This window comes from Papilio xuthus, unplaced genomic scaffold (genome assembly GCF_000836235.2).
Source record: "Papilio xuthus unplaced genomic scaffold, Pxut_1.1 DF824888.1, whole genome shotgun sequence".
In the NCBI taxonomy this organism is placed as follows: Eukaryota; Metazoa; Arthropoda; class Insecta; order Lepidoptera; family Papilionidae; genus Papilio; species Papilio xuthus.
Genome location: NW_013533761.1, coordinates 2545666 through 2560495, shown reverse-complemented (window position 1 = coordinate 2560495; position 14830 = coordinate 2545666). Strand labels below are relative to the sequence as shown.

The following is a 14830-nucleotide window of genomic DNA, read 5'->3' as shown; positions in this document are numbered from 1 at the left end:
CACCATCATCTGTGAGAAACCGTAACGTTAAAGACGCGTTTGGTTCTGATTTGCAAAAGGCTACAGAAGGAAAGAGATATGGCTACCTGAGGTTTTGGTCGGAAAGTAAAAAATATAACTGTGAAGGTATTTACAAAAACATAGTAATTACAAGTAAACCTTGAATCTTTCTGGTCGATTAGTTTCTGCATCATTAGTTCGATTTATTTTTGTTTACAACTTTATGCACAACAGTGAACCAAGATCAAGGTGACACAATTACATTAAAGTTGTAAGTTGTAGGTCCGAGGCTCAGTACGACGCCGAACTGGCTCCGGCTCGCGCGCTTTCTCGTTTTAACAGTTTGACATCAATAAAAACGGCGATATAAACAACAGAAAGAATAGAAATACAGTTTATTCAAAATGGAAAATTCAATCAATAACAACTTCCCGATAGAAATAAAAGATGTTGAATCAAAAACAGCTGAAGAATTAATGAAATTTTTCACTGGTAAGTTTTAAATGTTTGACCTACATACATATTTTAATCAAAATTTGTTTTAACAACGTCAGGAATGATTAACATAATTGTTATAGTTCATAATCAAGACCTAATTTTATTACTACAACGTCAAAGTTTACTTGACGAGTTAATGTATAATATAACATAATATAATCTATCGTGTAATTTTATGAATAATAAAACAACAAGAATAATATTGACTACATACTTAGGAATATCTGTACAATTTCCACACGTACCTTTGAGTGATTACTTTGTTTAAGATAAACTGTATTGCAGTATTATGCAAATGGTAATTATTAATTTATTAAGTAAATGAAAGCAGTAATTAAACTATTTACATTTTAAACAACTTATAACACTTAACATAAAAATAAATTAATTTATTATTCAGACCTTTTAAAAATAAATATCTATAAAAGGACTAAATAAATAATCAAAACAAAATCATATCACAATGTGCAAACAAAAAAGTTGAGTCTGATAAACAACTTCGAAAAGGGGTTCCAAAGTTTTATATGTGCAGTATTTTATTAATGCATAGGTGATAAAATTAACAAAAACATTGATTTAATAAATTTCCTAAGACAATAAGACAGAACAGTGTACCAAACGCCTATGCGAAAGAAATTTCACTTCTTAAATTAGTTTTTACATACAACATGAGGAAAGTGGCGTCGAATTAAAATGTGGGTCGCACAGACAGCGACCACAGTTGATCCATCACGACGCTAGCTGAGTAGGGTGGGCAGTGTGATGTATCGTTATATTTTTATTGTAATTACAAAGCAAGATAACCATTTAATAGTGTATTTATTAATAATACTATTATCACTATTTTTATTCAGTATACAAATATTTTAGAAAAGCCGGCATCGAAATAACAAACATAATTTTCCTTAAATGTATATAATGTAGGCTCTTTATAAGTATAGCCGTGGCATTTATCAAAATAATATTACGTTATGTATAAATAACATTACGTATATGCATTATTTATGAATGGTTGAATCAACATCAATATAGTAGATGCGTAGTGTAGACCTAAAATATCGTAAAGTTCAACGACTTTTGTTTAGGTTGTAATGTTTTACGCTAATTTATGTTTATTTACAAAATAAATTGTCTTAATACATAGAGTTATTTTGTACAGTAATTATTACATGGCATTACTCATCTTAAAACATTGATCTACATTTATATAAGCAATTGTGAAGTATTCAGAAAGTTATCGGTCATTGAACTTGTCACTCTTGCGTCTGATTAATGCAACAGAACTTAATTAATGAATTGGACGCAATGTTTGTTATAAGAGTATTCTTAACTTAGTTGTTTTAAAAGTTACTAATTAGAAACCATATGATTTAAACAATTCGGCAACTGTATACTATATAACCAAATGTTCCAAGTTAGCGCCCAACCTGCAAGACTGAAGAGGCAGTAGAAGAAGAAGAATACTATATCGAACTTATTACTTAAATAGTTAATTTCTAAAAGTTGGTATAAACTTACATATTTAAGTTATTATTTTGTGATTTATTTTATTTATCCGATAGGTTTCAAAGTCCGAGTCACACTTGATTAACTTTATTATTTCCTACTTCGTGTTTGATTGTTAAAGTTGTATTTGTGAGTTAGATCAGCCTTCGCGCCGTTATTTTTAAATTTCACTTCGACAACTTCCTGATAGCCTCTCAATACGTTGGAAAGCTAACACAAGGTCTTTACGTTTTCATGCAATTCGAATGTAATCATTATAACTACTTACTTTAAATTAACTCGGCCATACATAGCATAACAAGAATTCAGAATACGTAACCTTGAGTAGTCTGAGTCAAAACGAAGAGAAAAAACGAAGGGGATGTTAGAGATGACCCTTTCGGTATCTTTAAAAGGGAGGGCAATGTTTTGCAAGTATTTTGGTGGTGAATACTTTTTAATATCATAACATGGAAAAGAGCAAGTGACCGCCAGAATTCACCGAAATGCCAAAGCGTCCACCTTCCATACATATTCGCAATTGCGTAGCTTCAGACGACAGTTTCCTTCCCCTCCACCATGAAATCCACTTCCCTTTCCCATCCTTTAAGAAAATAAAAAGGGAAAGGGAACTAAAATTAGGCCTACGACACACACACTCGTAAGACAAAACGTAGCATTGTTTCCACTTCACGCCTGGCTACTGTACTGTGTGTAAATTTGCGGTAATGTTAGAAGAATACCATTTGTGTTTTTTTATTTAACAACAACTGTTAAACTTTTAACAGGAGAACACACAGGCTTCGTCCGCGTGGGCCCTAAGGGCTACTTCCTGCCGCATAAGTACAGACAAGAAGCCTCCAACATCTACAACATGGAAGTCAGACTGAGTGATATTTTTGTAACAAGTTATCCAAGATCCGGTAAAGATTAATATTATAAACCTTTGACTATATTATTTATTTATCATTACCATAACTTGTTAGTATTTTATCAAATGGTTATTATTCAAAAAGTTTCCTGAATCTGTTTAGATGACTGGTTGAATGGATGTTTGTTAGAAGCTGTGTCTAGAAAGACTCAACGGATCTAGATGAAATATGGCATTGATATAGAATATAATGTGGAAGAACAGATACGTCACTTTTACTACATATCAGTAATAAAATGAACTTACAAGGAAACTTTAAATAAAAATGCAATTTGTATCTTGATAAAACTAAATTTTAAAATATATGTGGTGTTTGAAAGTAGTAAATTTGTTTTAAATATTGCTTTGTAAGTACATTATCTAAAAAAAAATGTGCAGGAACAACTTGGACTCAAGAACTGGTTTGGATGGTTGCAAATGACCTGGACTACGAAACCTCTAACGCAATACCTCTCACTGAACGATACCCATTTTTGGAGTAAGTATCTAAATATTTTATCATACTACAAGTACTAGGGTAAGACCGAATTTTGAAATGATATTTAACGTATTGGTACATTGAAAATAAATAAAGTTGTCTTAACACCGGTAGCACACTTCCACTCCGGAGTCCTAACAACACTATTCCTATTTCGCTGCGGAGGCATGCTAAGGGCGTGAAGGTTTTGTTAGATGAATCTGTTGTTAATGGTCTAATGATTTTAGGTTTTCAGTGTTCGTGCACCCTGTGATGATGAAACGTTTCCACGACGAGAACAGTGACAGCGAGCGAAAAATAAAACTTTTAGAGTGGGTGACACAACCGGCGACTGAGCAACTCGCCCTTATGACCAAACAGCGTTTTATAAAGTCACATTTACCACTTTCCTTACTACCGCCGGATCTCTTGGATACGGCTAAAGTTGTCTACGTCGCCCGCGATCCCAGAGATGTCGCTGTCTCTTTCTATCATCTCAACCGAGCAATGCGCACTCAGGGATACATTGACGACTTTAAGAAGTACTGGAAATTCTTCATTAGCGATTTACGTGAGTTTAATATATGATTAGATTCTCAAATACTAAAGATAAAGATATCTCCTATATCTCCTAAATTTACTGTCATATCATATGTTAAATCTTACGTAAGGAACCTGATACCCATGTACTTATTAATTTTATAAATGTTATAGATCACTGGACGCCATACTTTGAACATCTGAAAGAATCCTGGGAGAGGCGAGATCATCCTAACTTGTTGTTCCTGTTTTACGAAGAACTTTCTAAGGTATTTTTCATCAAGATTATTAAGGTTATTGGTAAGGATTAATATGAAAGTAAAAACATTCATGTTATTCATGGTGTCTATACCTCTCTCTTTATTTCACCATATTAAATAAATTCTTTTATTTGAGCGAGCACTGGATTAGTGATTGTTATATTTCATTAATTTGTAATATAATAAATAGTTAAATCCATAATTCTTTCAGGATCTGCCAAAGGCGGTACGTAGAGTTGCCGACTTCCTGGGCAAGTCGTTTACAAACGAAGAGATCGCCAAACTGTGCGAACATCTCAGCATTGATAACTTCAAGAATAACAAATCTGTCAACTATGATGTGATGAAAGAACTAGGAATTTTAATATCGGACGGACAATCCTTCATCAGGAAAGGTAAACATTTTTAAAGATCCAATTTTTATTTCTCAACTGACTTTTTTCTTGTAAGTTTGACAGTTTAATGGAACTCCTAATCTGTAGCCTGTCAAACCTGAACGACATGACTTTTGCATTATTTGTTTAGTACTCCTCCCCCGAGTTTACTCAATCAAGCTAATTGTTATTATACTCACTGTACTTATTCTTAATGATTTTTAGGGAAAGCCGGTGGCTGGCGAGATTACTTTGACGAAGAAATGGAACAAGAAGCTGACAAATGGATGGAAAAAAATCTACGCGATACTGACTTACGTTTCCCACACTTAAAATGATAATATAAGTAAAAAATCCACAGCATGTAAAAATCAATCTTAATTTAAATATTTTACTACATAGTATTACTTATTTTGTTTAATCTGTATGTTACTGAACTGTAATGGATGGATTTTAAATGTAATTTTACTTAATAGATCTACATTTCTTTGCAAAATAAAAAGTGAAATGAAAGACAAAAAGGTGATATAACCATTTATTAGAATAAATTGTTGTATGTCCGTTTGCAACACCATGATAGTAAAGTTTACATTGACATAAGTAAAAATAGCGACATAAAAAACATTAATTTTACTGTTTTATTTAATATTAATTAATATAAACGTACAATCGTTACTTTACCATAAATAAAACAATGTCTCAGTCCTCCTTCTTCACAATTTTATTTAAATAATACGGTTCTACAAAGGAAATAAATAAAAAAAATCAGATTTTAAATCAATCTTTCGTTGGTAATATAAAAATTCTAAACAGACTCGTTACGATGAATATAACCGCGGAAGGCTTACAGCGAGTCGGCGACTTACAAATCTATAAAAAGCGACTTTATAATATAAAAGTGGGAGAAGGCTCCCGCACCTAACGACGCGCCTCGAGGGGCTTTAAAACTATAATACACTTATAGAAAATCACAAAATGTAAGCGGAAATAATAGGAATCGTTAGCGAGTGTGGGGTCGGGCAGAGGGTCTACGCGATGACGTCGGGCAGCAGCGCGTTGTCGGCGGGCGGCGGGCTCGGCGGCAGCTTGGTGGGCGCGCACCCGTTCCTCACGGGCGCCGCCTCCTTCTTGCCAGACTCCACCTTCTTAATGCCGCCCTTCGGAACTGCACTCTTTGCACTTATTGGGGCCTGCGAATGAGTTTCATAACTAATTTTTTATATCACTTAAAAACAGGATTTAACATACAATTAGAACCCTTATAAGCAGAGAAGTAATTGACGGAACCCCATGATGACCAAAAATCGATTTACTAGTAATTCTTCAAATCAATTAAAGTATAAATCATTTACTTTATAGCTAGTCATAAAATATTAAAAAAATAAAGATCTTATTTTTCGTCAATTGGTTGATGTTTTGAAGTGTTATTCAACCTATTGCGATATTTAATTTTTGTAGCTGCATGGGTTGAAAATGCTACTTCGTGAACCACCAGAAACGCTGTTGTATAAAACTGATTTAAAATATAAATTTACCTTAGCGGGGGCAGTCCTCGGGGGTGCGGCCTTGGCGGTGATGCGCTTGTTGGCGAGATCCTTGGTCTGTTTGTCCAGCGCTGGGCGCGCGGCTGCTCGGGGAGCCGGGGCTCTGTTGTTACAAAAATTATTAAACTATTACTACTAATATCATTGGTATCAATTATTACACTTACATTATAAAATACTTTCCGCCTCAGTAATGGGCGGATAAGTTCTATTAATCTTCATCACATTTGATAGTTTTCGAAGAAGTAAGGAGTATTATTAATGTGTCTGCAGCTACACAACAGGACAAATATGTTTTTACAATATTAAAAATATTAGCATTGCCGAATGGCAACTTACTTGGCGGGCGCTGCAGTTGTGGTGGTGGTCCGTGGCGCGGGTTTGGGCGCGGGCTTAGCGGCGGGGCGCGCGCTCGCCGCCGGCTTGGCGGGAGCCTTTGAGGCCATTTTAACATCGCCGTTCATGAGGGGCTTCGCCGCTGCCGGTTTCGGCTTGACTTCTAGTTTGGGCTTCGTTGTGGCGGCAGTTGCGGCGGGAGCCGTACCGGCGGGGCGAGCAGAGGCGGGTCGCGCGGCGGGACGCGGAGGTGCGGGCTTGGCGGCCGCGGTTGTGCTCGTCTTGGCCGGGGCGGAGGCGGGCTTGGCGGCGGCCGGTTTCGCGGGTGGCCGAGCGACGACACGTGCTGGTGCGGCTTTAGCCACCGCCGGCGCCTCCTTGGCGGGTGCCGGTGAAGGTTTGGCCGTTGGTTTCGTGATGGGCGTTGTCGGTTTGGATGACGGTGTGCTCGGTTTAGCGGCCACTTTTGTGGCGGGAGTCGTTTTAGCACTGAGGGATGTTTTCGCAGTTATCGGTCTCGGAGTCGTCGGCGTCTTCGGGGCCGGCGATGCCGCCGCAGTCTTCTTTACGGCTGTAGCGGGAGTTCGTGGAGTCGCAGTAGATTTGGGAGCAGGTTTGGGAGTTTTCGTCGTAGGAGTGGTGGGAGATTTTTTCGTGGCTGGAGTTTTCGTTTTAGCGGTGGCGACGGTAGCCGCAGCGACGGCCGCGCCCGCAGCGGCGGTTGCGGCGGCCACAGCGACCGCGTCGGCGGCCATAGACGTTTCGCTGACTGGCGCGATGTCGAGCGAGGATGGCGCCATCTGGATAGGTTCCACGGCCGGAGTGGGCGGTGGCGTGCCGGAACTGGCTTGCATGGCATCGTCGAGCTGAATTTCGCTGGTGACCGGAACGCAGATTTCTTGTGCACGAGATTCAGGGATGCCGATATCGATGTCGGTAACGAGTTCGGTTCGCATTTGAGGTACATCTCCACGCTCTTCAGGTACTAAATCCGGTGTCGGCCCTGTGGGCTCGGCGACTATCGTTTCAGATTGCGGGGCGATATCCGAAGCTGGCTCTAAAACAGTTTCTTGCGGAACTTCAGGCGTCAGTCTTGATTCGCACGGTATGTCTGCTACTTTGTCATTTAATTCTAAAGGTTGAACATCGTCATGTGAGGGTTCGGGGGACTTGACAGACAAAGCCGATATACTAGGAGTTGGAGACTCTGCCGGTGCCGCGATTTCAGTAGGTATTTGTGGAGGAGCAGGCGATGCAGCTTCTGGTTTATGTGACAACTCAACTGTTTCAATATGTTCAATTTGTGGAACTGTATGTTGCTCTGAATGTCCTTCAGATGATATAAATGATTCATTAACTTCAATTTGTTCAGTTGACTGCGGTTCTTCCTGAGGCCCAGGTGATTTATGTTCAGGCAGTAGTTCTTGAGGTACTTCATCAATTGGCAATGTAGTTTCACTAATAACAGATTCAGTTGGTATTGGGGAAACTCTTGGAGAAGATAATTCCACTGGTAAAGGTGATTTAGGTATTAATTCTTCAGTTGGCGCTGGAGATGCGCTGAGTTGAGGCGATTCACTTGGTAATTCCAGTTCAGTTGGTAGTGGTGATTTAGATGGTAGCGGTGACTCACTTGGTAGTGGTGATTCAGTTGGCAGTGGGGATTCCGTTGGTAAGGGGGATTCAGTTGGTAGCGGCGACTTACTTGGTAGTGGTGATTCCTTACCTAAGAAGTCTCCTGCCTCCTTTGTTGCTGATAAATCACTAGCATTTAATTCTGTTGCAAAGTTATCTACGGACTGTAAAGTGTCAGGTAGTGGTGACTCACTGGGTACAGGCGATTTCACAGATAGCGTCGAATCCTCGTGTTGCGAAGATTCTACTGGGAGAGGTGAGTGCGCAGGTAAAGGCGATTCCACAGGTGGTGGTGATTCCACTAGTAATGAGTCTACAGGTTTCGGTGACAACACAGGTAGTGGTGATTCCACAGGTAGTGGAGACTGAGCGGCAAATTCATTATCTTGTGGTATATTTTGTAAAAGAACATCGGATTCACCAGGCTCATTGATGTCTTGTGATGCAGCTGGTGATTCACTAGGCAATGGCGACTTAGAAATCATATCATCTTGCACTTCTTTACACTCTAGCTCTGCATCAAACTCATTATCCAGTGGTCCCTGTATGTCATCTACCAAATCAACTTTCTTGTCTTCACTAAGATCATCTGTATCCTCTTTAGTAACTTCTATGTGAATATTTTGTGCTGTGTCATTAGCCATTTCCTGCATTATTGCTTCTGTTTGATCAATAACTTCATGTGAGATAGATGAAGATTCTACTAAAGACTTGGACTGTTCAACAGGTTGTAAGTCACTCTCGAATTCAATATCTTTATCTACATTAAGCTCATTAAGATTAATTTCAACAGAGGAAACTGTATCTTTCATTTCTGTCTCAAAATCTTCATGCTGTTCACTTTCATTCTTAACTTCCACCGGAGTAGTTTGTTCTGTATCACTGGGTACTTGATGCATAATTGCCTCTGTTTGATCTATTACTGCTTCGGAAGATAAGACTGTCTCTTCAACTGATGCAGGGCGATTAAAATCGTTAGCAATATCAGAAGTACTGCCATGCCCATCATCTTCAGAGTGAAGATCACTTTCAAACTGTATATCTTTTTCTGAGTCCTCTTTTATATCAGCCTCAATAAAATCAGTCTGCTCATCAGCAATTGGTGATTCATCAAATTTACTTTCATCTTCAATATCATGAGACACTTCATCTTCTGGAGTGATAGCTCTGACATCTTTTTCGCTTTCTGACCTATCTTGTAAGTCGTCATTAGTGAAACCCAGTTCGGAACTTTTACCATCAGGTATTTCAGGAATTTGTTCAAATAATAATTTGTGAGATTCAGGGGTATCAGTCTGCATTACATCTTGTGGAATGTTACTGCATTCAAATTCAACATTAGAATAAGATTGCATGTTATTTGTATTGTTAATATTATTATCCATAAAATTATCCAAAACATTGCTGACCGAATTTTCCGTCCGATCATCAAACCTTAGAATATCATTGTTGGGTTCATGATTGTCTTCTGTTTCCAACAAAGCAGTATTTTGATCCGGCGAAATATTTTCTTTATCATTTTCCATCACATTATTAAAAGCACCATTAGGTTCAATATCTTCATCATCACTATCAGGTAAAGGTTGAACAGCATTGAGATCTATATGACCTTCTATTTTTGTAAACCTTTCACATGTATCATCATCTTTTTCCTGATAGAAGCTCATACTCATTGGATCTCTTTCTTTATTTTTAAGTCTTTCAAATAGTTCATCATCCCTGTCATCAAATGGATTCATTTCAGTCTGCGCTTGGAGTACCTACAACAATACAATATAATTAAATTCCACAAAACCAATTTAACTCATTACAACAATCAAGATTATAAATAAAAGCAACATTTTGTACACACCTGTATGTCACAATATTCCGTAGTATCTTTCTGTATTCTATCAAATTCCTGTATAAGGTTAATGTCCTTGATCTTGTCAGAGTCTACATTCATATTGAAACCAAATCCTAAGCTTTCCATATCACATTTACCATTTCCATTAAGTTGTTCTGTTATGTTATCAATTGAAGCATTCTGAAAGAAAAAAACATCATTTGTATAGTTCCATTGATCTTGAACACCTTTGTTAAATACTATGTAGCATCATATCAATGCTAAAAGTATGGACAGACCTTTAAAATATATAAGAAAAATACCATTCCACTTCATACAACTTCAATTACATTGCAGAACTTATAATTAAGCAAACCAAAGAATGCACTGCTAAAATTTTAATAGTTTTTATTTATTTGACACTAGGTTAAAGTTTCATGGACTTCATATTTTTTTAAATTTGACTAAGAATACACACTTAACACAGACCTTGTACTCTTCTGTATTTGTTATTGTACTGCAAAAATTATAAAATTATAAATGCTTACATGATGACCATTAAGATGATCAGAAATGTCCAAATCTAGTAACTCTGCCGGCCTGATCACTGCTTCGGTCTGGAACTGAGCTACATCGGGCAGATCAATGTCATCCATAGGAAGTGGTTTGCGCGGTGATTCTGCCAGCAGCACATCAGACCCAACCACTCCTCCCGGCACAAACACTGGGGCATCCGGATTCAATGGTGAACTGTTCATGTCTACTGAACTACTTTCCCAGGCTGACTGAAAATTTGAAATTTATTTTTAATAAAAAATTAGCAAATGTCACATAACATATTAAGACAAAAATTGTTCAAATATAAATTTATATTGAATTTCATTAAATAATGCCTGAAGGGTAGGTATCTAAGAAAATTTTAATTTGAACTATGCAATCATTCGTAAATTAAAATGGCATTAGGACACATTTTTAAAGTGTTTCACAAAATTATTATCCTCCTGAGTTGATCAAGTACAAACATGTGAAAGTGTAAACATTGAAAAAATGTACACATAATTAACTGGTTAGACAACAAAAAGAAACAAATGCATATTGCAAAGCAATATTTGATTGTTTTAATGCTAGTTTATTGAGTTAACACAAGAGGGTGAGGGAACAAACCACTTTAAACTAATCTTATACAAAAGTGGAATATTAATTACAATAGTGTTCTTTTTACATATATAAATGGAATATACATTGTGAAACAGGGATAAAATTTGGCTACAAAACGTCATACATGAAAAAGAGTAATATTTTAATATTCAAACAATTTATGGGAGAAGTAAAGGCAAGGGTATAGTCATTTATTATTTAGCAGAGCTTAACAAAGAATTCAGGATAGTAAAGTAAATGATACCTAAGTTTTGATGACTTACATTGTCTTGACAGGGTGTGTCGGAGCGCGGTGGCTCGTCGTTTTCCTCGCTCGGGTTTTGTTCGTCACGTTCTGGTTCGCCTTCGCCCTTATAATAGTTCCACTCGTCCTCGGAGTCTTCGCCGCTCTCAGCTACATTATCCACCAAGACGCCGTCTAAGTGTCTCTCTTCCACTGCGTAACAAAACAAAATTACAACATGAACGCAGATCGACTCAGCACCTGGCGGACACTCTATTTCAGTCGGCTCGATTCTCACATCAACAGGTGACACACCCTTGCATCAATAAAATTTCATATGAAAACCATGTACAAAAAAGAATAACGTGCAGTTTGCGTATAACTTACGACATTTACACACTAGCCACTAAAGTATGTACACAGGGGACAGCCGCGTGTTAATAACAACGTTTACCGGTCGCGAATTCAAACTGCCAAGAAATACTTTGCGGACGCCATTTCGATTCCGGCTAGAGACACGCCCGAGTTTCACAAATAACTAAGTTTAGCGATGAAAATACGTAATTATACATGCGGCCCCTTCGGGAATCCTTTGCCGGCCGTCCAAGGAGAGATGCGCCTTCGAGCGAACGTTCTATTTCCAGAACACCGCTCCGCATGAATCAACACAGAAATAGCCTTTCACAGATTGGTATGTGAAAATAATAAACAATATTCGCCGGTTCACATACCGTAAAGTATAAAACACAACACAGATTATAATCTTCACAACCGATGGAACAATATTTAAAGCGTTTAAAATGTAGACAAAAGGCTCGGCTACAATAGCACAGCGACACAGAGCAGCACAGATCCAACGAGCGTTCAATAAGCGACTGCGATCGAGACGGGCGGGACGGGAGCGGGAGGTGCGTGCCGCGTTCGGGGGGCGCGCGCGGGCTGCGGGGCGCACCCAGTGTGGACATGCACTCGCTCGCCTCGGGGATGGTGACAGCGGCGGGCGGTGGCGCGATTAGCCATTTCAAATATAGTCTATTTACAATTTTGATTTTTATTTTCAATTTTACTTCTGATTTTTAAGAATGTATTTACGACGCACTCTATATTCATATTTTTTATAAGTAACATCCGAACCCAATTACTATAAAAATGAACCCTTTAACGCCTTTTAGTCTTCAACAATACGAAAGTTACGGAGTCTTAACTTTTATTTTATCTAGAAGTTATTCAAGATTACTATTTTTCTAAATTTACATTTCATTCAACTAACGAAACTTTGTAATCAAAACTTATAGCCGAGATAATCAAAAAACGATAAATTAAAGTGCTTGGATAATAAATAAATAATGACATATTGATAGTTAAAACTGCATTTTTACTAGAAATGTATTACAGGTAATGTGTTTAATAATGTATGTAATAATGAATTTTCGCATATACCAGATTTTTATCCAGATATTATACCTAGCCATAATAACATCTAGCATCAAGCCCAAAGATGGATCCAGAATATAAATAAAAAAAACAATACACAAATGATACAAACATACAACAATAAAATAGTTATAACTATATAGATTTATATTTATTGAAAAGATTTCACATTTTTCTGGGGTAAATTTTTAAAGTAATAACTTAACAACTCGGTAATCGTGAGCTTTAACGGCACAAAGACTATAAGACCATAATATAATAAGAACTGTAATTCATTCACTTTTCTCCGGATTTGCTCTAGTTTAAGAGGTTTCTACGCGACTATAACACAGTTGTAAGTTTTCTAATACACTTTATGTTGGGCAATCTAAAAATATAAGTGGTCTTTCTATTTACAACAAGCAGTTGTACGATAGTTACGTTTTGGTATTTTATTCTGTAACTTTGTCGACGTCGTCCGCGTTTTTAATATACGGTTCAAAAGGTTACTTTATGGGCTCGTATTAAGTTATTTAATGTAACTCAAGTCACACTAATGCCAATGATGTGACCTTAATAATCCTAAATTAAATAAAAATAAATAAACCCTCATAGATTTCGTACAAAAAGAACACTTTTAATTACAATAATGATGAGGAATTGTTTATAAGTTAACTGATTGTTCTCACCGGTGTGTGCGGGCGGTGTTGGCGGCGCAGGTTCGTGGTGGCGAGCGTCGTCCACATCGTTGTCGGCTTCTTCGGCGTCCACCGCTGTCTCGGGGCCGAAGTCCTCGCTGTCACTGTCCGACACGCCGTTGTCGGCATCAGCCTCGACCTCTATATCGGCAATGTCACCGATGTGGGCACACTCGTCCACTGCAATCGCCGCGGCGTCAGGTTTGCGCCCCTCCGCCTCGACCGGTAACGGGGGCATGCCCAACGCGTTTTCCATCCTGTGCAAATATAATTTTATTGGAAACGTTACCTCATATAGAGTACAGTCCGGTACAGTTACAATTTCAGTGTAAGTTGTGTACCTAATTATCTACCTATCACACAAAAAGCAATGTGTATTTTATGTTTTGTTTTCGTAATTTACATATAACGAACATAATGTAATCTCTATTGTTCTTCTTATTTGCATAACATCGAATTTTCATAACGGATCAAGCGATTAGTATAGACAGTATTCGAAATACACAATGTAAATGTATCTTAAATTCTAAAAGCCAAAAATGTAGTCCAGATGTTGCAGCCATAGAACTGTTAGCGGTAGGATAAGGAAGCGTATTTCCCCAAACTCGCGCTCCGGGCGTGTTCAATAGAACAGCTGTCGTACTAAATTGTGTTGAGCGTTTCATTATGCGCACGCGCAGGTCGGCCGACTGCGAAGGCATCGCATCTGTATTGTTTATAAATAAACACTAGTAAGCTAATCGATTATTATTTGTTGACAAATTTTTATAGAATGACCAGACAGTGCAGTGCACATGACACATGTTTGAACTATTATGGGTCAATTATATTCTGTTGCGGTAGCAATTATAGATTCAAATTTATTTATTTGCAAGGGTTTTTACATGTACATTTATTTTATCAGATGATATTCTAAATTAAAAAAAAACGAAACTTCGCTTTCATTTAAATCCACGCGTGAGATAGATTTGGAGGTCAACCGGTTCAAGGCAATTGCAAATTTTATTACGTCACCTACGAACAAGATCAAACAAGTCTGGTATAACGTACAGATAACAAAAAAAAAACATAACATGTGACAAATTGCTGACGGTGTGAATAACATGCTATCGTTCCTCTATAAATAACGAGCAATGTTGGAAGCGTAAAATTATTAAAAGTTCATGCTATTTTTTAGTTATTAGAAACGTCTGATTATTCTTCTATATTTATTATGTGAGACTTGAGGAGACTATTTATTAACCCATAGTAAATTCGTCTAGGCAAAACTCTCATTGATGGTATTTAATAATTAAGATAATATCCAATTAACAGGTCTAATATTTTGTTTATTTTATGTTGAAGAAAGTTTAAAAACGCTAAAGTAAAACTACATAAAATGAAGTTTTATGTCGTGACTATCGAAATGGCCAGTAACTCCGTCACGAAATATGTGAAAGTTAAACCAATGTCT

General features: G+C 37.5%; 2 protein-coding genes across 2 annotated transcripts in view; one reads left to right on the top strand and one right to left on the bottom strand.

The window, feature by feature from the left end:
- Window positions 1–141: 141 nt before the first annotated feature.
- On the top strand, window positions 142–5169 carry LOC106127028 (sulfotransferase 1C4). Its single transcript, XM_013324969.1, has 7 exons — window positions 142–492; window positions 2772–2906; window positions 3293–3392; window positions 3620–3942; window positions 4086–4180; window positions 4383–4566; window positions 4771–5169. Exons 1-7 carry the CDS (start codon window positions 405–407, stop codon window positions 4881–4883), a joined length of 1038 nt encoding a protein of 345 aa, XP_013180423.1. The 5' UTR covers window positions 142–404; the 3' UTR covers window positions 4884–5169.
- A 110-nt stretch (window positions 5170–5279) lies between these two features.
- Window positions 5280–14830, bottom strand: part of LOC106127092 (uncharacterized) — a 71684-nt gene continuing 62133 nt past the window's right edge. The window contains exons 9-15 of the mRNA XM_013325072.1: window positions 13369–13634; window positions 11307–11479; window positions 10434–10670; window positions 9913–10086; window positions 6429–9820; window positions 6081–6192; window positions 5280–5735 (exon numbers count right to left, since the gene is read on the bottom strand). Of these exons, the coding sequence (XP_013180526.1) occupies window positions 5574–5735; window positions 6081–6192; window positions 6429–9820; window positions 9913–10086; window positions 10434–10670; window positions 11307–11479; window positions 13369–13634 (4516 nt within the window). The 3' untranslated portion in view covers window positions 5280–5573. The remainder of the gene's footprint in view (window positions 5736–6080; window positions 6193–6428; window positions 9821–9912; window positions 10087–10433; window positions 10671–11306; window positions 11480–13368; window positions 13635–14830) is intronic.

What these genes read in the sequence shown, in the direction of transcription:
- LOC106127028 (XM_013324969.1), top strand. Translation starts at nt 405, where the DNA reads ATGGAAAATTCAATCAATAACAACTTCCCGATAGAAATAAAAGATGTT. An exon ending in AACAAGTTATCCAAGATCCG is followed by an intron (nt 2,907 to 3,292) that starts GTAAAGATTAAT and finishes AAAAATGTGCAG; the next exon opens with GAACAACTTGGACTCAAGAA. An exon ending in TTTACGAAGAACTTTCTAAG is followed by an intron (nt 4,181 to 4,382) that starts GTATTTTTCATC and finishes TAATTCTTTCAG; the next exon opens with GATCTGCCAAAGGCGGTACG.